We start from the raw sequence: 24,876 nt of genomic DNA, 5'->3' as shown, positions 1-24,876 counted from the left end.
GCCCCATCTTTTCCGATCCCAAAAGCCATACTTTTACACTGTTGAATGCTTTCTCTTAATCGTACTAAGATAGGATCTTCATATTGTCGTGCTTTTACCTCGGCTACCAAAGATGATTCTGATGTATTCTGTACAGTAACACCTCCGTCATCAGAGTCTAACAATCTGATTCTCATATTGGCTAGCTGATGAAGCTCTTTAATCAACCCCCATCTACCTGCCTCAATATGTACTAAGCTTCCCATTGATTTACGGCTGAGAGCGTCTGCCACAACATTGGCTTTACCGGGATGATACAATATCTCGACGTCGTAGTCTTTCAATAATTCAAGCCACCTACGCTGCCTCAAATTCAACTCTTTCTGCTTGAAGATGTATTGTAAACTCTTGTGATCTGTGTAGATGTCAACATGGACGCCGTATAAGTAGTGCCGCCATATCTTCAAAGCATATATTACTGCAGCCAATTCCAAATCATGGGTTGGATAATTCTTTTCATGCTTCTTCAATTGTCTTGATGCATAAGCAATCACCTTCCCACGCTGCATCAATACGCACCCCAAACCTATACCTGAGGCATCACAATATACCACATAACCTTCTGTTCCTTCAGGAAGAGTGAGCACTGGTGCGGATGTCAATCGATTCTTCAGCTCCTGAAAACTACGTTCACAAGTGTCAGACCACTGGAACTTGGTAGCTTTCTGTGTTAACTTAGTCAATGGTGATGATATAGAGGAAAACCCTTCTACAAACCGCCTATAATATCCTGCTAGCCCTAGGAAGCTGCGAACTTTTGATGGTGTTGTAGGTCTCGGCCAATTCTTTACTACATCGATCTTCTGAGTGTCGACACTAATACCCTCGTCAGATATCACATGGCCAAGGAACGCTATTGAGTTCAGCCAAAATTCACATTTGGAGAGCTTAGCATATAACTTACGATCCTGAAGCGTTTGTAATACTATCCACAAGTGGCCCGTATGTTCCGCCTCCGAACGAGAGTATACTAGAATGTCATCAATGAATACAATCACGAACACATCAAGATAAAGCCTAAAAACAGTATTCATGAGATCCATAAAAGCTGCTGGGGCATTTGTTTGCCTGAACGACATCACCAAGAACTCAAAGTGCCTGTATCTTGTCCGGAAGGCCATCTTTGGAATATCCTTCTCCTTAACCCTCACCTGATGATACCCTGAACGTAAATCAATCTTGGAGAAATACTTGGTATCCTGGAGTTGGTCAAACAGGTCATCAATTCTTGGAAGTGGATACTTGTTCTTTATAGTAAACTTATTCAACTGTCGATAGTCGATACACATCCGTAACGACCCGTCTTTATTCCGCACGAATAGGACTGGTTCACACCAAGGTGAAGTGCTAGGCCTAATGAAGCCCTTATCCAGCAAGTCCTTCAACTGCACCTTCAACTCTCGCAACTCTGCCGGGTCCATTTTGTATGAAGGGATAGAGATCGGTTGAGTGTCAGGAAACGCATCAATGCTAAACTCAATCTCCCTTTCAGGAGGAAGGCCTAGGAGTTCATCTGGGAAAACATCTGGGAATTCGTTGACCACGGGGATTGATTGTAAAGTAGATGGTTTCGCCTCCGCATCCCTAACGCGAACGAAATGATAAATGTAACCTTTTGAGATCATTTTCCTTGCCTTAAGATAGGAAATAAACCTACCTTCGGTGTAGCAATGTTCCCTTTCCATTCGATGATGGGTTCACTAGGAAATTGAAACCTAACCATCTTCGTACGATAGTCAACATTTGCATAGCATGAGGCCAACCAGTCCATTCCCATTATCACATCAAAATCAACCATTTCTAACTCAAATAAATTTGCCGAGGTTTGACGACTACAAATCATCACAGTGCAACCTCTATATACCCTTCTAGCAATCACAGAATCTCCTATCGGAGTAGATACCGCAAGGGGTTTACTTATCAATTCAGGTTCAATGCCAAACTTATTAGCCACAAAGGGTGTAACATATGATAATGTAGATCCCGGATCAATCAGCGCATATACATCATAAGAAAACACAGATATAATACCTGTAACAACATCTGGAGACGACTCGAGATCCTGTCGACCTACTAGAGCATAGGTTCGATTTTGAGCACCACTCGAACTCGGCACTGCACCTCTACCCCTACCACGACCTGTCGACTGCTGAAAACCCCGTGCTGGAGGTCGAACTGATGAGGAAGAACCAGACACAGATCCAGTCGGCTGAGCCATACCATCACCTCCTCTATTAGGACAATCCCGCATCATATGGCCAGGCTGCCCGCACGAATAGCATGCATCAGAACCTCGACGACACAGTCCAAAGTGGGCCTTGCCGCACTGATCACAATGTGGTGTTGGGGGTCTCATCTGACTAGTATCCCTGTGATGTTGCGAGCCAGATGCCCGCGAACTCTGACCTGGACCAGAATAGGATCGATCATATCGAGGCCTCTGAAACTGTGGAGGAGCACTAGCTACAGGTGGCGCCGAACTCCTCGAAAACTGTGGCCTGATGCGGCCTCTGAAGTCATCAGAATACCCTGCAAATCTCGCCCTCTTATGCTGGCCCCTATCCTGCTCCCTAACTGCCCTCTGCTGGCGCTTACGATCCTCTAGGGTCTGGGCATAAGCTTGAATACGGGAAATATCCATGCCCTCCACCAAGGAGGCTGTCGTACACTCATTTATCAGATGTGGTCCCAACCCATTCACGAACATATGCACCCTATCACTCATCTCGGCCACCATATGGGGAGCATACCTTGCCAAAGAATCAAACTGCATACTGTACTCTCGCACACTCATATTACCTTGTCTAAGGTTCAAGAACTTATCAGCTCTAGCTCGTCGTATCTCAACTGGCAAGTAGTGACGAAGAAAGGCCTCAGAAAATTCCTTCCACACAGCTGGAGGAGGGTTCGGACCCCTGGATCTCTCCCAACTATCATACCAGAGAACCGCTAAATCCCGTAGCCGATAAGAAGCCAACTCTACTGCCTCTGTATCACTAACATGCATAACCCGAAGTGTACGATGAACCTGGTCAATAAAAGTCTGTGGGTCCTCCTTGGGGTCTGATCCGGTAAACACTGGAGGGTCTAAATTAATAAAATCACGAACTCTTGTACTAACTGGTTTCTCAGCAGCACCTGTATTCTGCCTCTGAGCCTGAGCAGCTACCAAGCTAGTCAATAACTGCAAAACACTCCGCATACCCTGGTCTGTAGTGCCAGATGGAGGAACTGGAGGTGTTGGGTGCCTCCTAATATCCTCTGGAGGAGACGGAGTAGATGAGGTATGAGACGACATCTCACTCTGAGCCTCACTTTGGCCTGCTCTGGCTTGGAGCACCTGACTGGTACCTGATCGCAGCGGACTCGACCTGAGGAAGAGTGGGTGCTAATACTTTTACCCAATAGCGGTATCGGGGTCAATTTTCCATAGGGAACTTCAATTTGGAGTTGCGTGTTTGTGTAGTCTAGGACTATGTTTTAGCTCCTAATTGATCTTCTAACATTTTTGGTTTTCTTTTGATTAATAGCTACAATTTATCAACTACAATTGTAAAGTTAAGTTATGCTAAAATTATGACTCTAAGTTGTATGCAATATAGAGAAAGGCACTAGGGCCGTGGCATGTACCTAGGTGGTCAACTAACGGGTAGAGATTCCTAATGCAAGAATGATGACTATGGGACTTATGCTATAACCATTGCACTTTTGCACTCACTCTCACACCTCTCGGTAGAGAGAGTGATTTTGCCCAATTGACTCTCTCGAGACCAATTGGGTAGGCCAATTTGCCCAAGCAACTTATGGTTCAAGTTGGGTAATTACTCTCTCGAGGTTTAACCCGTTAATTGGGACTACCATTCTCATGGGTCCATCCCAATTCCTTGTTAGAATTAATCTTGGGGTCATAGACTCTCTTTCTCAAGAAGAGTCAAGACTCACTAAGCTAGACTTAGTGTTTGCAACCACCAAATCTTAATGAAAACATAAGATTAATTCAAATAACAAATACCCAACATCATTCATGCACTAAACAATCACACCCATTAATTACCCACACTAGGGTTGAGCCACAACACTAGCTAATGGGTTCAGCTAGCCATAATAGGAACAGAAATTGAAGAAATAATAGATGAAATTAACATAACAATTAACTACAATGTTAATCTACTCAAATCCACGTTAATACTAGAAGAGATTGCCCAAAATAAGCTAAATTCATGAAATCCCAAGTTCAGCTGCTCTATGCTCTCTAAAACAGATCTGCCCCTGCTAAAAAGTAAAATGTTTTATTTATACTACACAGGAAAAACTGGACAAAAATACCCCTGAGGGTCTGGCGCGGACCGCGTACAAATGTCACGCGGTCGCGGAGGGCAATAAGTCTTCAAGTCTTGCTTCTGGAACTAAGGGATGCGGACCACACAGATATGTCACGCGTCCGCATACGCTAAGACACGCGGACCGCGTAGAAATGGGATGCGGCCACGTAGTAGAGTTTTCCCAAAACTCAACTCTCTGAACTTTTACCCACGCGGACCGCACTGATTTGATGTGCGGCCGCGTGGGCTTTTGCCTTGATTTTCTGGGTCTCTGAACTTCCATCAGTGCGGACCGCGTGGCTTGACTTCAAACTTGCAAGGTCTCTGAACTCTCCTGCGCGGTCGCGCACCAAATCAGTGCGGTCCGCGCAGGTCATCTTGTTCCCCACTTCAGTTGTCTTTTGATACTTGGCAGATTTCACTCTTTTTTGAGCCGATCTTTGATATTTATCATCTTGTCGCTCAAACCTGCAATCAAGTGTAATTTTTAAGCATTTTGGGACTAATATATGGCAATTAATGCAAAAAGATCAGGTAAGAATGAGTATAAAACATGTAGAAATCACAGTTATCAACTCCCCCAAACTTAAACCTTTGCTTGTCCTCAAGCAAATAAAATGAGACCTATCCCTCAATGGAAAACACCCAAGTAATTCCTGTTTGTCCTAAGGTAACCTCAACAAGCATCAATTGGGACTAACAATTGCCCTCAATGCGAATGCATCATTAACACATTCAAACTTTGAAAACTTGTGGATCAAGTGCGACACAAGAGCATCAAGAGTTGACACATTTCATCAAGGAACCTTTCTCAATTTCTTTGGTCATTGTGGAACCCAAACTCACACATCCTCGACTTTCCCTGAGTGAACCTCACCTTTTAGAGTATTTGCACACAAATCGAGGTGAATGGACTTCTCTCTCATCTCTCACAAAGAAAAGGCCCTAAGTCCGGCTCTAAGTACCATATGCTTGCCCCTTATGTAAGTATCCACTAATGTAGGCTTCCCTCAACTCAAGATCATATAGGGCTTTTGAGGAGTTATTGTGAAGGCTTTGGGTAAAGGTAGGACGTGTTTTTGTTCAAATGGGTTCAATCTTCCCTCAAACACTTCTTTTGATTTATTTTGGCACACTTTCTTGACTCAATTGAGTAATTCACTTCCTTCAAGGGGTTAGAGAGACACATTGTCACTCTTTCTTTTGCAATTCAAACCCTTTCTCCTTTTTATCACTTTTCCACACCTTTTTCACTTTTTTGTTGTCCTTGGATTCCCTTTTTGGTTCTTATTCATTTTTCTCTTTCTTTTTGTCTTTTTCTCTTCTTTTTTTTCATTGCCTTCCTTTTCTTTTTGCTTTTGCGCCTTTTTACCATATTGATGCCTTTCTTGTCTCTCCCCCCAAACTTAGACATTTGTCATTTACTCAAGGGAAGATTTGGATGCCAAAAGAGGGTTTCGTTAAGAACGGGTATAGGCTTGTAGCTTGGTTCATGAACGAAAAAGGTTTAAGGCTCAAAAGGGTTGAACTAGGGATTATTTCATTGGTAGGTCATGGAAATTGTTCAAATTTTGCATTTTGGATCAAGGAGAGCCTATAATCACGTCTCAAGGCAAGTTCCACCTATGATTTCGCCTCAACAAACATTCAGGGCAAGTTCTAGACCATCGGCTCGGTACTTGGGCTCACGATTCGAATTCTCACTACACACACTCAAGGATTGCCTAAGACGGAGTCGAGGGCCCACAACGACCTTAGATATGATTCAAGCGCACAATGGCCCAAAATGACCACATGATGATTGTTTGGTCAACACAAGAGTCTCAAGGCCACAACTTTCACCATCCTACACACAACATAATGTCTTTGACCATAGGATCAAAGGCAAATGTGTTAGGCCCAAGTGAAGTTTTGCCTGAGGTACCCTTAACTACAAAAAACATGAAAATCAAAAAGAAAAATAAAAAACGGACTCAAACCCTTAGAAGGTTGTCACGCCATCTATCATTGGGAAGAGCCACCCGGTTCGCACAACCTCTACCCTTGGAAAGAACCGTGGCATTAAGAAAACCAAGGGCTTATTGCAAATGCCAAAACAAGACAAAAAGGCTCCGAGCCTAACTTTGCAACTAAGACAAAGAATTTTAACAAGAAATAGAAAAACAAAATGAAAACCGAATGAATATGTACAAAAGGGGAGTAGAATATACAACCAGGGGGGAATGAATATATACATCGAATCTAAAAAGCATCTGGAATGAACAATTATATACAAACCATCTACCAATTACTAATGTCAACAAACTAAATGTAAAGATAATATGTACAGTAATCCAACAGTTAATCAAAATAGTAGGGCCACACCCCCAAGAATAAAAGCTAGCATTGTCCCCAATGCTAACTACCAGATAAAACAACAAAAATCAGCAAAGGATATAGAGTGGCCCCTCAAGCCTCATCAAACTGGTCTCCAGCCTGCTGCTGCTGTGCTGCTGGGACAGGTGTCTGCTCCTGATCCGGCTCATCAACTGGTGGAACTGAAGAGGGCTCAACATCTGCATTGCTAGACGGGCCCACCTAAGTTGGAGCCACCTCGATCACTATTCCCTCTGTGCTAGGGAGCTTTCTCTTCTTCCTTGGCCTATCCTCCTCTTCCTGCGGCTGCATTGTTGCTGGCTCTCCAGCTGGATCTCCAAATAGTAAGTCGAGTGGCATCTGATCTGCTAGCAGCTTGTCCACATCTACTCTTAACTGCGCAACTGACTCCTTGGAAGCTTTGTGCTTCCCTAGCTTCTTGTATTCCCGAGCCAACTTTTCCAACGCCTTTCCATGTGCCCCAACCGCCTTAGTCAAGGCATCCTGCGTCACCATCATCTTTTCCTGGTTGGCCAGGATTTTCTTCAATGCATCCTCAATGGAGGAGGGAATATCAACAGTAGTTGGTGCTCCCTGTGCCTGCACAACAGTGGTCAAAGTAGACAACTTAGATGTCGTAACTGACATCCAGTTGTTCAAACTGGCAAGGGAGTGAGTGAGCTGGTTGGCAGTGAACCGGTGAGTCTTTGATGAAGGAATCACCGGATCAGCTACGACAGATGGATCAGCTGTGGAGGAAGGGCCTGGGGGCAGTGCCTCATCAGTAGTGGGTTCAGGGGGCTGCTCAGTAGCAACTGGCTCTTCAGACTGGCCAGGTGCGGAGGGGGTGGAAGCTTGAGTCTTTTTGCCTCTCTTTGGGTTGTCCGGACCCAACTGATCATACCACGAGTAGGGGGCCACTGGAGGTACCGTAACATTATATCTTTTCTTCTTCACTTTCAACTCTCTGAAGTAGAGGGAGAGTGTGTTCGGAAAAGGGTAGTTTGTTTTTGTCTCATTACCGACAGTAGAAATCACTCTCGACATTATATTACCTACATTCAGAGGGAAACCCGCCATGATAGATGCTACCAAGACAGCCTGAGGAAGGGGAACGGAGTGATCGTGTGTAGACGGGTCAAGTCGACTACACACGAAGGTCAACCACCCTTTTGCTTCAAAGTTGAGGGTGTTCCGAAGAATCTTTTCCTGTGCCTTCAACCACACAGGGACTGTACCTGGAGCTGTTAAATGCTCAGCCAACCACGGACGAACCTCCTCTTTCATTGCCAGTTTCTCAAGATACTGAGATTCATCCTCTTCTTCAAACCCTAAGAAGTCATTCAGCGATTTCCCATCAAATATCACGATCTTGTCCCTCACTTTTGTTGCTTTGGAGTCCCGAACTGCAATAAAACTCCTTCACCATGTGCTCGTTTATAATTTCAACTCGCTCTTTGAAGAATCCCCACCCCTCTCTAGTGCGGAATTGTGCTTGCACATGAGGGTTGAGCGGGACAATATCGACATCTATGAACCGCCTTTCCGGAATCAACTTTCTCTTGGGCCACCATTCCCTGAATTTGTGGAAAGCGACCTCACTGATAAATCTATCTTCCCATGCCCCCGGTCGCCTGGTCCTCTCTATGCCTCCAACCTGTGGTGCACCTCCTTCGGTATATCCTCCACTTTCCCCTGATAGTGCGGTTGTGGGAGAGGTGGAGTAGGTGTTCTCATTTGAATTTTCTACTCCGGACTCATCAGAGGAGTCTGAGATGACATTTACCGGCCTTTTGGAAGTAGCTACATCGGTACGACCAAGAGATAGGGAATCCCGTAGCTGAAAAGATGTGGACATGTGTGTGGGGGCAGACTCTGAAGTGACACTCCTCGAAGGTGCATACTCACTCCCCGTGGAGTGAGCTGCAGCTCTATCAGCTTCCCGGGTTTTAGGATTCAACTTTACAATTCTTTTTCCTTTTCCCCCACGGGAGGAACCACCTCTCCCTGGTGGTATTTGTTTGCCCGCTCGTTTTTTAGCCACTTGCTTTTGAACCATTGTCTGCAAGGAATACGTGTCTAACATTGTTAGTAGAAGCACATAATAGGAAATAAACATTTTAGTTAAATGCATAGTTGCAGACACAGTTACACAGACAGAAAGGCGCGGACCGCAACAAAAGGCACGCGGTCCGCGCAGTATACTGATACCCACACATGTTTCTCTAAATAAGCCGACGTGGTCCGCACTGTTTTGGACCGCGGCCGCATGGCTTTAGCACGGACCGCGTAGAGTTGGCACGCGGATCGCGCTGAGAAGGTTCGTCCTTGCACACAAGGGGCCACGCGGACCGCGCAAGAATGTTGCGCGGCCACGTAGGGCAAATATAACTGAGCCGGGATATTCTTCCATTACGTTCCATTTTTGTTCACAATTTGAGTCCTAAGTGTCCCTACTCAATTAATTAACATGCATTTATGCCCCATGATTCAACCAAAACAATAAAAATCTAAACTAACAGTTAACTAAGAAGAAAAAGGACGAAAAATAAGAAGTTATACTAGTAGGGAGTGATTAAAAGAAACAAAAATTAGGCTATGAATGAAATACACAAGAGTTGTTACCAGGGAGTAATGAGAAATCAACTAACTGAGCAGGAGATGCGGATGTATAGTGAAAATTAAAGCTCCAGATGAAAATTTGCGAAAAAGTTCAAATGAGGCCCAAGGCTTCTATTTATAGAAAAACCCTGGGAACTCACAACTTACCTACCAGCGCGGTCGCGCGAAAATGGCCGCGGTCCGCGCTAGTTTTCATTCCTTCACATTTGACTGCTCAGCCCACGCGGACCGCACTGTTTTGGTGCGCGGCAGCGTGGAAGTTATCAGAGACGTGGTGATTCCAGCTTTACCCACGCGGACCACACTGCTTTGGACCGCGGTCACGTAGGAATTTTATCAGAGAGCATGGCATTTTAAGTTTCCACACGCGGACCGCGTTGAATCTTCTGAGAATGAACTTTCAGCTGCTTAAGCCCATGCGGACCGCACTGCTTTGGTGCGCGGCCGCGTAGGCCATTTTCAGGGACTGACCCCCTTTTTTTCCACTTTTGTCCTGCACTGGTGCAACATTATTCCCTGCAACACTTCACAAATTATCAGCTCAACAAAATCTTATTCTTCAACAGAAAAACAAAGAAAAGGAAAAGATATGGGTTGCCTCCCAAGAAGCGCCTGATTTAACGTCGCGGCACGACGCATGTTACCATCACAATCATTTCAAATGAATGCGTGCCACCACGTGACTGTCATCAATATTTCCCAAATAGTGCTTGACACGATGCCCATTGACTCAGAAAACTTCACCATTTTTATTTTTGAGATCAATGGTACCAAAGGGAGTTACACCAACCACTGCAAAAGGGCCACTCCACTTAGACTTCAGCTTGCCCGGAAATAACCTCAACCGGGAATTGAAAAGAAGAACCATGTCACCAACTTTGAATTCCTTCCCTCGGGCATACTTGTCATGAAGGTACTTCATTTTGTCCTTATACAAGGACGAGCTAGAGTAAGCATGAAACCTAAACTCATCAAGTTCATTCAATTGCTCAACCCGGAGATTTGCAGCTACATCCCATTCTAAGTTCAACGTTTTCAGAGCCCACATAGCCTTATGTTCCAATTCTACCGGAAGATGACAAGCCTTCCCAAACACCAAACGATACGGCGACATACCAATCGGAGTTTTGAAAGCTGTACGATAAGCCCAAAGAGCATCATCCAATTTCTTCGACCAGTCGGTCCTATTTGCATTGACGGTCTTGGACAAAATACTCTTGATCTCACGGTTGGACACTTCGACTTGGCCACTCGCTTGAGGATGATAAGGAGTGGTCACCTTGTGATTTACCCCATACTTGGCTAGCAAAGAGTCAAAAGCCCGGTTGCAAAAATGAGAACCCCCGTCACTGATGATAGCACGTGGAGTGCCAAACCTCGTGAAGATACTCTTTTTCAAGAACGCCACCACACTTCGAGCTTCATTATGTGGCAAAGTTATGGCCTCAACCCATTTCGACACATAATCAACCGCTACCAAGATGTAAGTGTTGCCACAAGAACTTACGAATGGTCCCATAAAGTCTATCCCCCAAATATCAAAAATGTCAACCTCTAGAATCGTGTTAAGGGGCATCTCATCTCTCTTCGAAATCCCTCCGGCACGTTGGCATTCATCACATCTTTTCACAAAGTCACCGGCATCCTTGAACAACGAAGGCCAATAGAAACCACAGCTCAACACTTTAGACGTCGTCCTCGCCCCGCCATGATGGCCACCATAGGGCGAAGAGTGACAAGCTTCCACAATACTCAATTGCTCTTCTTCGGAAACACACCGGCAAATTACACCATCGATGCAAATTTTGAAAAGATACAGCTCATCCCAATAGTAGTCCAAGCAATCCCGCTTGAGCTTCTTCCTTTGGTTAGAAGAGAGCTCATACGGAACCACACCAGTAATAAGATAATTGGCAATGTCGGCAAACCATGGCATGTCTAGCATTGAAACCGAGAGGAGTTGTTCATCCGGAAAAGCATCATTTATCTCAAGGTCGTCCAAAGGCCTCCCTTCTTCCTCCAATCGAGACAAGTGGTCCGCCACTTGATTTTCACTACCCTTTCTATCAATAATCTCCAAATCAAATTCTTGAAGAAGAAGCACCCATCTCATTAACCTTGCTTTAGAATCTTTCTTCATCATCAAATACCTAAGGGCGGTGTGATCGGTATGAATAATCACTTTGGCCCCCATAAGGTATGGGCGAAACTTTTCCATGGCAAAAACAATGGCAAGCAATTCTTTCTCGGTGACCGTGTAGTTCCTTTGAGCTTCATTCATTGTCTTACTTGCGTAGTACACCGGATGGAACATTTTGTTGATCATTTGGCCCAAGACCTACCCCACCGCAATATCACTAGCGTCGCACATGAGCTCAAAGGGCAAGCTCCAATTTGGTGCAGTAATGATCGGGGTAGTCATCAACTTTTGCTTTAGAAGCTCAAAAGCCTCCATACATTTCTCATCAAACACAAATTTAGCATCTTTCTCTAGCAATTTACACAACGGGTTAACTACCTTAGAGAAGTCTTTGATAAATCTTCGGTAGAAACCCGCGTGACCCAGAAAACTCCTCACCCTTTTGCCAGAAGTAGGGGGAGGGAGCCTTGAGATAACCTCAATTTTCGCCTTATCAAACCTCAATCCCTTTTTTTGAAATTTTGTGACCCAACACAATTCCTTCTTCTACCATAAAATGGCATTTCTCCCAATTGAGAACCAAGTTTGTGTCTTCGCATTGGGCCAACACACAATCCAAGTTTTGCAAGCAATCACCAAATGAGTACCCAACCATACTAAAATCATCCATGAAGACCTCCAAAATGTCCTCCACCATGTCGGTGAAGATTGACATCATACATCGTTGGAAGGTCGCCGGTGCATTGCATAATCCAAATGGCATTCGAGAGAAGGCGAATGTGCCATAAGGACATGTGAAGGTTTTCTTTTCTTGGTCTTCTGGGGCAATGAGAATTTGGTTATAGCCTGAATACCCATCCAGAAAACAATAGAAAGTCCGGCCCGCAAGACGATCATGCATTTGGTCCAAGAACGGCAATGGGAAATGATCCTTTCTAGTCACCCTGTTCAACTTCCGGTAGTCCATGCATACCCTCCAACCTGTCACCGTACGAGTCGGAATAAGTTCATTATTGTCATTGGTCACCACTGTCATTCCTCCCTTCTTTGGCACACATTGTACCAGAGAAGTTCACGAACTGTCAGAAATTGGATACACCACACCGGCGTCAAGCCACTTGATGACTTCCTTTTTAACCACCTCTTGCATGGCCTCATTGAGTCTCCTTTGATGTTCAAGAGACGGCCGAGCATCCTCATCCAATATTATCTTGTGCATGCAAAACGCGGGGCTAATACCCCGAATATCCGCCAAGGTCCATCCAATCGCCCGCTTGCGCTTTTGAAGAACCGCCAAAGTGGCATCAACCTGCACGTTAGTCAAGCAAGAAGAAAGAATAACTGGCAAAGTGAAATTAGGACCAAGAAATTCATACCTGAGGTGAGGAGGAAGTGGTTTCAACTCCAACACCGGTGGCTCCTCAATAGATGGCTTGGTGGGAGGAGTTTTGCGATTTTCAAGATCAAGAGATAACTTCCTCGGTTCATAAGAATACGAGCCCATGCCATGTAATACATTCACACACTCCACCCTTCTAGCATTATCATCAACATCAATGTTCAATAGCACGGACTCAAGTGGGTTCTCAACATTTTCCATTGCGCTTGTGTCATCCACTATCACCGTCGTGACAATGTCAACAAACGAGCACACCTCGATGCTATTTGGTTGCCTCATTGATTTGCATACGTGGAACACCACCTTTTCATCACCAACACGGAAGGTCAATTCTCCTGCTTCCACATCAACCAAGGCCTTCCCCTTAGCTAGGAAGGGCCTCCCAAGAATAATAGGCACCTCAAAATCCACTTCGCAATCCAAAATTACAAAATCAGCCAGCAATATGAACTTATCAACACGAACAAGGACATCATCAATAATTCCCAAAGGCCGCTTCATTGACCGGTCTGCCATTTGAAGCCTTATAGAAGTTGGACGAGGTTGTCCGATTCCCAAGGTCTTGAAGACCGAATATGGCATTAAATTGATACTTGCCCCCAAGTCACAAAGGGCTTTTGCAAAGTCGGCACTTCCAATGGTACATGGGATAGTGAATGCACCGGGATCCTCAAGTTTTGGAGCCATAGAATGCACAATTACGCTCACTTGATGGGTCATCTTGATTGTCTCACACTCCATTGATCTCTTTTTTGTAACCAAATCTTACATGAACTTTGCGTATCCCGGCATTTGCTCGAGTGCCTCCACCAAAGGCACGTTGATAGTCAAATTCTTCATCATTTCAATGAATTTCTTAAATTGGTTGTCACCCTTTTGCTTGGCCAACCGTTGAGGATAGGGCAAAGGAGGTCTAGGTAAGGGTGCCTTAGCTTTGGGTATATCAATGACGTGTTCCCTAGACGGGTTCACAACCTCTTGAGTCTCCTCCTCATATTCATTAATTTCAATTCTCACATAATCATTTGCACTTGGTTCAACAACATCCTCAACTACCAATGGGATCTCATCATTTTGCAACTCATCTTCATCCACCGTAACTTGGTTTCCTCTTGAGGCATGCACATTGCCGCCTCTTCCACTTCGCGTTGTCACTGCCATCACATGATTATTGTGCCTACCCTTGGGGTTTACTACCATATCACTTGGTAGAGCACCCTTTGGGCGAGTATTTAACGATTGAGAGATTTGGCCTAATTGCACTTCCAAGTTCCAGATAGATGTGTTATGCGAAGCTAATTGGGTCTCGGAATCTTGACTCTTTTTTATCATTTGCTCGAACATGCTCTCTATTCGACCCATGTCATTGCCCGATGAACTCGACCCTTGAGATTGAAACGGAGGCGGGTTATTGGGTTGTTGATACATTGGGGGCCTTTGAAAGCCTTGCCCCTATTACCTTGTCCACTATTGTTGTTCCAATTATTGTTCCCGTTCCAATTACCTTGATTCCCCGAATTATTGTTCCCCCAATTGCCTCCTTGATTGTTGTTGTAATTCCAATTGCCGCGTTGTTAATTGCCCCAATTTCCTTGGGCTCTCCATTGTTGATTCCCTTGATTACCTCTATTCCCTTGGTAGTTGTTGACATATTGGACTTCCTCACTTTGGTCATCAAAACCTTCGTTCGAATATCCACCACCATCATTGTTGTTGTCATATTGTTCACAATTACTTTGAGGTTGTTGTCCTCTTTGCCTCCTTTTCAACATAGCAACCCCTTCCATTGCGTTGACTTGGCGCGGGTTTTGGACTTGTTTCAATTGCACCTTTGCCAATTGATTCATAGTTGTTGTAAGCTCGGCTATAGCTTGACCATGATCATGCAATTCCTTGTGCAAATGGATGACTGTGGGGTCACCTTGGGGCACGTTTGCTCGGCTTTGCCATGCCGAAGAGGTGTCGGCCATTTCATCCAGTACATCACATGCCTCTTGGTAAGAAAGTTTCATAAAATTCCCTCCGGCCAATTGGTTCACAATGCATTGATTTGTGGTGTTGATGCCCCGATAAAAGGTTTGTTGCATCATACCCTCGGTCATGTCGTTATTAGGGCACTCTTTCACCATTGTTCTATATCTTTCCCATATCTCATGCAAAGGTTCCGTTGGCTCTTGCTTGAAAGCTAGAATTTCATCCCGAAGAGTTGCCATATGACTTGGAGAGAAGAACTTGGCAATAAATTTGTCCGCCAATTCATCCCATGTTGTAATAGAATGATTGGGGAGCCTTTCTAACCAATCCAATGCTTTACCCCAAAGAGAAAACGGGAAAAGCCTCAATCTCAACGCATCCTCGGACACGTTTGTCTGCTTGCTACCCCAACATGTATCCACGAACCCCTTCAAGTGCTTGTAGGTGTTTTGATCGGAGGCACCCATGAAATAACCTTTTTGCTCGAGCAAGGTCAGCATAACATTTGTGATTTGAAAGTTCCCCGCCCGGATTCGGGGAGGAACAATAGCACTGGCGTAACCTTGATTTGGTAGAACTCTGGTAGCCACTCACGGCGGTTGCGGAGGAGGGTCTGGAATGTTGATGTTCTCATTTGCATTTATATTGACATGTCGGCCTCTCCGTGGAAGTTGAGGTAAGACCTCATATTGTTCTAGATCTTCTACCTCCTCCCCCGCTATCACATTGTCGAGAGGGTCATTTGCATTAAAAGCCATTGTACCTGGGTGATCGGCACATACCAAGTTAGTAAATAAGAAGGTAAGAGAAGCAAAACACAATACTAGTTGCACAAATAGTCAACACCGTAAAGTTCCCCGGCAACGGCGCCAAAAAGTGATCGCAGCGGACTCGACCTAAGGAAGAGTGGGCGCTAATACTTTTACCCAATAGCGGTATCGGGGTCAATTTTCCACAGGGAACTTCAATTTGGAGTTGCGTGTTTGTGTAGTCTAGGACTATGTTTTATCTCCTAATTGATCTTCTAACATTTTTGGTTTTCTATTGATTAATAGCTACAATTTATCAACTACAATTGTAAAGTTAAGTTATGCTAAAATTATGATTCTAAGTTGTATGCAATATAGAGAAAGGCACTAGGGTCGTGGCATGTACCTAGGTGGTCAACTAACGGGTAGATATTCCTAATGCAAGAATGATGACTATGGGACTTATGCTATAACCATTGCACTTTTGCACTCACTCTCACACCTCTCGGTAGAGAGAGTGATTTTGCCCAATTGACTCTCTCGAGACCAATTGGGTAGGCCAATTTGCCCAAGCAACTTATGGTTCAAGTTGGGTAATTACTCTCTCGAGGTTTAACCCGTTAATTGGGACTACCATTCTCATAGGTCCATCCCAATTCCTTGTTAGAATTAATCTTGGGGTCATAGACTCTCTTTCTCAAGAAGAGTCAAGACTCACTAAGCTAGACTTAGTGTTTGCAACCACCAAATCTTAATGAAAACATAAGATTAATTCAAATAACAAATACCCAACATCATTCATGCACTAAACAATCACACCCATTAATTACCCACACTAGAGTTGAGCCACAACCCTAGCTAATGGGTTCAGCTAGCCATAATAGGAACATAAATTGAAGAAATAATAGATGAAATTGACATAACAATTAACAACAATGTTAATCTACTTAAATCCATGTTAATACTAGAAGAGATTTCCCAAAATAGGCTAAATTCATGAAATCCCAAGTTCAGTTGCTCTATGCTCTCTAAAACTGATCTGCCCCTGCTAAAAAGTAAAATGTTCTATTTATACTACCCAGGAAAAACTGGACAAAAATACCCTTGAGGGTCTGGCGCGGACCGCGTACAAATGTCACGCGGCCGTGGAGGGCAATAATTCTTCAAGTCTTGCTTCTGGAATTGAGGGATGCGGACCGCACAGATATGTCACGTGGCCGCATAGGCTAAGACGCGCGGACCGCGTAGAAATGGGATGCGGCCACGTAGTAGATTTTGCCCAAAACTCAACTCTCTGAACTTTTGCCTACGCGGACCGCACTGATTTGATGTGCGGCCGCGTGGGCTTTTGCCTTGATTTTCTAGGTCTCTGAACTTCCATCAGTGCGGACCGTGTGGAATTGATTGCGGACCGTGTGGCTTGACTTCAAACTTGCAAGGTCTCTGAACTCTCCTGCGCGGCCGCGCACCAAATCAGTGTGGTCCGCGCAGGTCATCTTGTTCCCCACTTCAGTTGTCTTTTGACACTTGGTAGATTTCACTCCTTTTTGAGCCGATCTTTGATATTTATCATCTTGTCGCTCAAACCTGTAATCAAGTGTAATTTGTAAGCATTTTGGGACTAATATATGGCAATTAATGCAAAAAGCTCAGGTAAGAATGAGTATAAAACATGTAGAAATCACAGTTATCAGTACCCTCTCCCGCAGTTGTATCAAGCCGTCTACTAATTGTTTGCTTCCTAGTCGAAGGCATCGCTGAAAGAAAACAAGGTGAATATTAGAGACGAACACTTACGACTCAACTCTACGCACGATCTAGATTCAGGAAGAAGGTAACAACCCTAGATGTCATGTAGCCTCCTGATTATAAATGTGGCGCGCTACACATCCATAATCAAGACTCTACTAGACATGGCTCATAGACAATCCCTAGGACAGACTTGCTCTGATACCAAGTTTGTCACGACCCAAACTGGAGGGCCATGACTAGCACCCGACCATACTTGCCGAGCACCAACGTACATTTCATCTAACCTTCATTATTATCTTTTAGGGCTGACGAGATCAATATAAATGGTAGACCTGGATCATGGACAACCAGCAATAAAATATGACGGCATGAACATACATAGCAGGGGATGACCAGACAATCAAGAAACTACATATAAGGTATGAGCTACCACGCTACTATGAAAGACTATACAACAAAAACTAGCCGACAAGGCATACCAAACTATACATGAGTCGACACCTGTCTATGAGCCTCTAAAGGAACATAAGTGCTGCAACATAGCCGGAACAGGGCCCCGACATACCCATAATGTCTATAACAAAAATGCATACCAAAACCACGACAAGTACGGAAAAGGGATCTCGCCAATCACTACTGAACTGGACAACCTACTGTGGTGGGGGAGCTGCACCTGCCTGTCTATCAGGGCTGTAGCACGACATGCAACGTCCACAAACAAAAGGACATCAGTATGAATAAAGTACTGAGTATGTAAGGCAGGGAACCATAAATACGAACAGTAATGTAAGCAGGGATAGAGAATATACAACCTGGAACATCTGAGTACCTCTGAGGGCTACTGACATGAAATGCATGATACATATGTATGTATACATAAACTTTTAAAACATTTGGGCATCATCATCATCATATCGTACCCAGCCATAATAGGCTCGGTAAAAAACATACCCGGCCATCATAAGTCTCGGTAGAATCGTACCCGGCCACGTGGAGCTCGGTAAAACCCAACTGATCAGTGGTTGCATAATAGGTGTCGTACCTGGCCAACTATAGCGTGGCTCGGTAGAGTAAAATAGATACATATATATAATGCATGCTCGACTCATGGAATCACATTCTAAACCTTTCGGAGTGACGTAAGGTCAGTATCCTCTGTACACGTTATTAGGACTAACTCTTCACTATGAACCTTATAAGAATCAGGAAGTACCAACAACATTGATAACATAAGAATAAGAGAAGCAACATTAACATCAATCGTTCCATAAGAGGGAAAGCAATGTAAGTACTGCTAGCTTCTAAGAGTAGAGTATCTTTGGAAGCTCGTTCATTACATTATGTACAATCGGAGTCGTGCAAAAGAAGAAAAGGGATAGCCTCACATACCTTGTATATACTGCCCCAATCACAAGCTATGCAATTGTCACAACTCCTTAGTCTACAATAAGAGAAACGATACTATCGTTATCATTTAAGCGTCATAACTATTATGTATCGACCACAACCTATTTTACGTTGAAACGGACAGCACCTCCCCTATATATATGACTTCACACCATTCAAAACAATCACCAAACAGCCCAAACAACATCAATAATAAACATATTGAGCCTCCCAAAACAGTCCACGCACAACCTAATTACATCATACATACGATGGCCACTGCAGTCGTGTCAAACAAAACGGAAATGTTACGAATAACTATCAGCCCACAACCCTACATATATATGGTGTTTCTCCACACCCTTCCACCTCCAAAACTCCACAAAATAGTAGTAAAACACGCAGCCCAATAGCAACACAAAACAGTCCACAAAACAGTCCGCTACAAGTGAATAACTCGAACTCACGGCTTCCGATCACCGTCCCGTGAGTTCTTACATGTATAGAACGAATTACCATGAATTCACAGCAGAGAAAAATGTATGAAAGATGGCAGTAACTTACCTTACTTGTTGGATAACTCAGCCCTTCCCTTGGTTCTTCAAACTCTAGGTTTTACCTTCAAATAGAACTTGAAAGAGAGGGAAAATCGATTAGGGTTTGTGTGGGATTTTTGGGGAGGAGTTGCAGGGGTTAACTTTGGTTTTGAGGGTCTGAAATATGGATGAAATAACTGAGTTCATAACCCCTTAAAAGTCCTCTCTTGGCCGACTTAGGTCTTTTAATTTTGTCCTATCATTTTGGCAAGTAGGTGATGCACCTACTTGTCATCTACCAATCTGTGCAGGCTTGCAAAAATATGAATATCTCTATACTCCGAGATCATATTGACAAATGGTTTCATGAGTTGGAAACTAGACTCATAGATATTTAATTTGGTGGGTAGATCACCCCTTACTTCCTTGTAAATTAGGAGAAAAGCTTAGAAACATTTGACCTAATGTTTAAGTAAAATTATGAACCTAAGTTGCGACAACGTTTGTCGACTTTTGTTTCATAACTTGTTTGACTTCAAGACTTATGATACGGATATTATATGATTCAAATACCTTAATACATGACCTCTTGAGTGTATTAAGAACCTCTAGGTTTACCTGAAAATACGAGTTACAACATCCTTGATTCGTTTAACTTCTAATACATGTTAATCACCCTTATACACCCTTGTATCACTTAAGACCAATAGGATTAACTTCTTATCATCTCAAAGGTAATTCCTTCTTGGATTTATGTTAACTAATATATGGTATGAACTAACGCGTGTGGATATGGGTTGTAACAAAAATATCATGATACATGTATATCAAACTGAACGAGCACGTGATCACTAAATACTAAGCTGAGTAAATACTGAAGGACATGGAGATTATAATATAAGACCTGAATGGAAAGGTTAATTACCTTCCACATTTTACTTTTGCTCTTCAAAGAGATGGGGATATCTGGACTTCATGTCCTCCTCGGTTTCCTATGTAGCCTCTTCAACCTTTTGATTATTTCAAAGCACTTTTACTGAAGCAATTTCCTTAGTTCTAAGCTTGTGGATTTGACGATCAAGAATAGCCACTGGAATTTCTTCGTAAGACATGCTGTCTTTAACTCCTATAATCTCTGTAGGAACCAAAAGTGACGGGTCTCCCATGAATTTATTCAACATGGACACATGAAACACTGGGTGTACAGCAGCTAGTTCTTTTGGCAATTCTAACTCATAAGCCACATGTCCGATCCTTCACAGGATTCTATATGGCCCAATATAGCGGGGACTAAGCTTTCCCTTCTTCCCAAATCTCATAACGCCTTTCATGAGCGATACTTTCAGAAACACCCAGTCATCAACTTGGAATTCTAAGTCTCTATGCCGCATGTCCGAATAGGACTTTTGGAGACTTTGAGCCATCTTCAAATGCCTTTATATCAAGTTGACTTTTTCCATAATTTGATAGACCAAATCGGTCCTAACAACTCCGCTTCTCCGACTTTGAACCAACCAATTGGTGATCTACACCTTCTCCCATACAGAGCTTCGTACGGTGCCATTTTGATACTAGAGTGATGGCTGTTATTATAAGCAAACTCAATGAGAGGTAGACGATCGTCCCAATTACCTTTAAAATCAATAACGTACGCCCTCAACATATCCTCAAGAGTCTGAATTGTGCGTTCCACCTGGCCATCTGTCTGAGGATGAAAAGCGGTGTTGAGGTTCACCCTTGTGCCCAATCCCTTCTGAAAGGATTTCCAAAAGTTCGCTGTGAACTGGGCACCACGATCTGAGATAATGGACAAAGAAGTCCCATGCAATCAGACAATTTCTTTGATATACAACTTGGCATAATCCTCGGCCGAATCTGTAGTCTTCACTGGCTAGAAGTGAGCTGACTTGGTAAGTCAGTCTACAATCACCCAAATCGAATCATGCTTCCGGAACGAGCGAGGTAGACCTGTTATGAAGTCCATGTTTATCATCTCTCATTTCCAAACAGGAATTTCTATATTCTGAGTTAAACCGCCAGGTCTCTGGTGTTCGACTTTCACCTGCTGACAATATGGACACTTAGCCATGAAATCTGCTATATTATTTTTCATATTGTTCCACCAATAAACCTCCTTAAAATCATGATACATCTTTGTGGAACCTGGGTGAATGGAATACCTGGAATTGTGGGCTTCTGACATAATCCGCTCTTTGAGCCCATCTACGTCTGGAGCGCATAGTTTGCCTCTGTACCTCAAAGTACCATCATCTCCCCTTGTTCAAAAGCCATAGTCTTGTGTTTATGAATTCCCTCCTTCAGCTACAATAAGTAGGGATCATTGAACTATTTTTCCTTTACTTCAGCTACTAAGGAGGATTCAGCCCTATTCTGGAGAACAATGCCACCATCTTCGGAGTCCAAAAGTCGAACTCCTAGACTTGCTAAGCGGTGGACTTCCTTCATCATAGTTCGCTTGTCTGCCTCAACATGAGCTAAGCTTCCCATAGAACGCCGACTGAGAGCATCGGCTACAACATTTGCTTTCCCCGAATGATAGAGGATATCAACATCATAATCTTTAAGTAATTTGAGCCACTTTCTCTGAAGTAGATTTAATTCTCTTTGCTTGAAGATGTACTGTAAAAATGTCAACATGTACCCTATATAAATAATGGCGCCAGATCTTAAGCGCAAACACCACAGCTGCTAATTCAAGATCATGAGTCGGATAATTTTTCTCATGAGCCTTGAGTTATCTCGACGCGTAGGCTATGACTTTACTGTGCTGCATTAATACACACGCAAGACCAACCCCTGAAGCATCACAATAAACAACGAACCCTTCGGTTCCTTCCGGTAGTGTCAGGACTGGAGCTGAAGTCAACCTCTTCTTTAACTCCTCAAAACTTTTCTCGCACGCGTCCGACCATTGAAACTTGACTTTCTTCTGAGTTAATCTAGTCAAAGGGGACGAGATAGAAGAAAATCCCTCTATAAAATGCCTATAATAGCCTGCTAAACCCAAGATACTTCTTATATCAGATACTAAGGTGGGTCTAGGCCAATTCCTCACTGCCTCTATTTTCTGAAAGTCCACCTTCACGCCTTCCCCTAAGATGACATGGCCCAAAATATGCTACTGATTTCAACCAGAATTCACACTTAGAAAATTTTTCATATAGCTTGTGATCCTGCAGTGTCTGCAACACAATTCTGAGATGTTCTGCATGGTCAGTCTCACTACGGAAATAAATCAAGATGCCATCAATAAACACGATAACGAACAAATCAAGATAAGGCTTGAAGACCTTATTCATAAGGTCCATGAAAGCTGCTAGTGCATTTGTTAAACCGAATGACATTACTAAAAATTTGAAATGCCCATATCGAGTCCTGAAAGATGTTTTTGGAATATCAACTTCCTTAACCTTCAACTGATAGTATCCCAATCTGAGGTCAATCTTGGAATAACACTGGGCACCCTGAAGCTGAACGAATAAATCATCTATTCTGGGAAGAGGGTACTTGTTCTTGATGGTGAATTTATTCAACTGACGGTAGTCAATGCACATACGCAAAGACCCATCCTTCTTTCGGACAAACAAGACCGGTGTGCCCCAAGGTGAGACACTTGGCCTTATAAATCCCTTATCTAGAAGATCTTTCAACTAGACTTTTAACTCTTTCAACTCTGCTGGAGCCATTCTATAAGGCGTGATAGATATCGGTTTAGTGCCTGGAAGTAGATCAATTCCAAAGTCAATCTCTCTATCGGGAGGGATTCCAGGGAGATCTTTGGGAAACACTTTTGGAAACTCATTTACAATTGGTACCGACTGGAGAGTGGGGATCTGAGCATCTGCATCCTTAACTCGAACTAGGTGATAGATATATCCTTTGGAGATCATCTTATTGGCTTTAAGATAGGAAATAAACTTACCCCTAGGTGTTACTGCATCACCCTTCCATTCTAAGACTGGTTCACCGGGAAATTCAAAACTTACTATTTTGGTTCTACAACCCACTGTGGCATAACATGACTCTAACCAATCCATGCACATGATCACATCGAAGTCTACCATCTCAAATTCTACTAAGTCTGCTGCAGTAAGACGATGATACACTTTGACTGGACATCCCCTATAGATACACCTTGCTATAACTGATTCTCCAATTGGAATGGACACTTCAAAGGGTTCACACAACTTTTCTGGTTCTATCCCAAATTTCATAGCAATATATGGGGTTACATAAGATAGGGTGGATCCCGGATCTATAAGAGCATAGACATCAAAAGTCATACCTGTGACAACATCTTCACGAGCCTCTATATCTTGACGGCCTGCCAGTGCATACAAGTGGTTTCGACCACCGCCTGCATTACCAGACTTTGCTGCACCGCGCCCTTGTTGGGCCTGAGAGTTATGAGGGGCTGCTGAATTAGTGGACTGAGCTACATTGCCTCCATTGTTCTGCTTTGCTGATGGACAATCCCTCAAGAAGTGGCCCCGCTAACAGCACCCAAAGTAACTATTGTGCCCAAATGACACACCCCTGGATGCTTCTTACCACACGTGTTGCAAATAGGGTACTCAAGGACTCTGTAGCCCACACTAGTCTGTGACTGTGAGCCTGCAACTCTGAAATTTTGGTTTTTCTTGTTAAACTTGGACCTCTGAACTGGTACACTAGCTGAAGATGGAGCGGGTCCTGATTTTGATTTCCTGAAGAACTAGCGATTACCTCCTGCTAGATCCCTCATGGCTGAAATTTCCTGCAGACTTAGCTCTATTGCTGAATTCCATGTCCTTCTCTTTCTGTAGCCGCTCTTCTTCTTTAAACCTGTCTTCATTCCCTTGAATAAAGGCAACCATCTTAGTGATGGTCATGTCATTATTTTGAGCAGCTATATTAGCATCAGCAAACAAATCATCTGAAAGTCCCAACACAAACCGTCTAACTCTGGCCCTCATATCACGTACCATTTCCGGAGCATACTTGTCCAGAGAGACGAACTTGAGGTAGTACTCATTCACACTCATATCATTACGTCTAAGTCTCTCAAACTCCAAAGCCTTAGCTTCCAAGACCTCAATGGGTAGAAAATGTTCAAGGAACGCATTTGCAAACTCCTTCCAAGTTGTAGGAGCCGCATCCTCCCCCCGGGACTCTTCTCATGTTTCATACCAAGTGTTGGCAACATCCTTCAGTTGGTATGCAGTAGGATCTACTGCCTCAGTGTCTGTAGCATGCATTACTCGAAATATCTTCTAAACCTCATCAATGAAAGTTTGTGGATCCTCATCCTTTTTGGACCCTATAAAGACAGGAGGTTTCATGTTGAGGAATTCCCTAGACGTGGAAATACCCGTCTAATGAACATCACTTGTTCCCTGCCTTTGAGCCTGAGTAGCAACGATCTGGGTGAGCAACTGGATAGCTCCCCTTACATCCATGTCTAAAGCACGAGGCACTGAGCCCGATGCAACCCCCTGGGCCGGAGTGTCCTCCTCCTGAGCAGCATTAGTCGTGGCCCCCTGGCTAGTAGCTGAGGCCCACCTGCTGTACTTTCTTTTTGCAGGCATTTTTCTGAAATACG

At 43.7% G+C, this 24,876-nt stretch overlaps 1 protein-coding gene across 1 annotated transcript; it reads right to left on the bottom strand.

Annotated features, from left to right (window-relative positions):
• Nucleotides 1-22,945: 22,945 nt before the first annotated feature.
• LOC138873064 (uncharacterized) lies at nt 22,946-24,319 on the bottom strand. Its single transcript, XM_070151498.1, has 3 exons — nt 24,021-24,319; nt 23,830-23,917; nt 22,946-23,788 (listed from the first exon to the last, which is right to left on the bottom strand). Exons 1-3 carry the CDS (start codon nt 24,317-24,319, stop codon nt 22,946-22,948), a joined length of 1,230 nt encoding a protein of 409 aa, XP_070007599.1.
• Nucleotides 24,320-24,876: the final 557 nt, after the last annotated feature.

The sequence above is a fragment of the Nicotiana sylvestris genome, chromosome 7 (assembly GCF_000393655.2).
Source record: "Nicotiana sylvestris chromosome 7, ASM39365v2, whole genome shotgun sequence".
Classification (NCBI taxonomy): domain Eukaryota; kingdom Viridiplantae; phylum Streptophyta; class Magnoliopsida; order Solanales; family Solanaceae; genus Nicotiana; species Nicotiana sylvestris.
Note: the sequence above shows the minus strand (reverse complement) of the source record. Positions and strands in the feature narration are given on the sequence as shown.

Bases quoted from the DNA above. Each gene is read 5' to 3' on its own strand.
- LOC138873064 (XM_070151498.1), bottom strand. From the start codon at position 24,319: ATGAGTGTGAATGAGTACTACCTCAAGTTCGTCTCTCTGGACAAGTAT. The intron at 23,918-24,020 runs GTAATCGCTAGT...CCAAAATTTCAG, and splicing joins CATGAGGGATCTAGCAGGAG to AGTTGCAGGCTCACAGTCAC. The intron at 23,789-23,829 runs GTGTGTCATTTG...GGGTGCTGTTAG, and splicing joins GTGGTAAGAAGCATCCAGGG to CGGGGCCACTTCTTGAGGGA.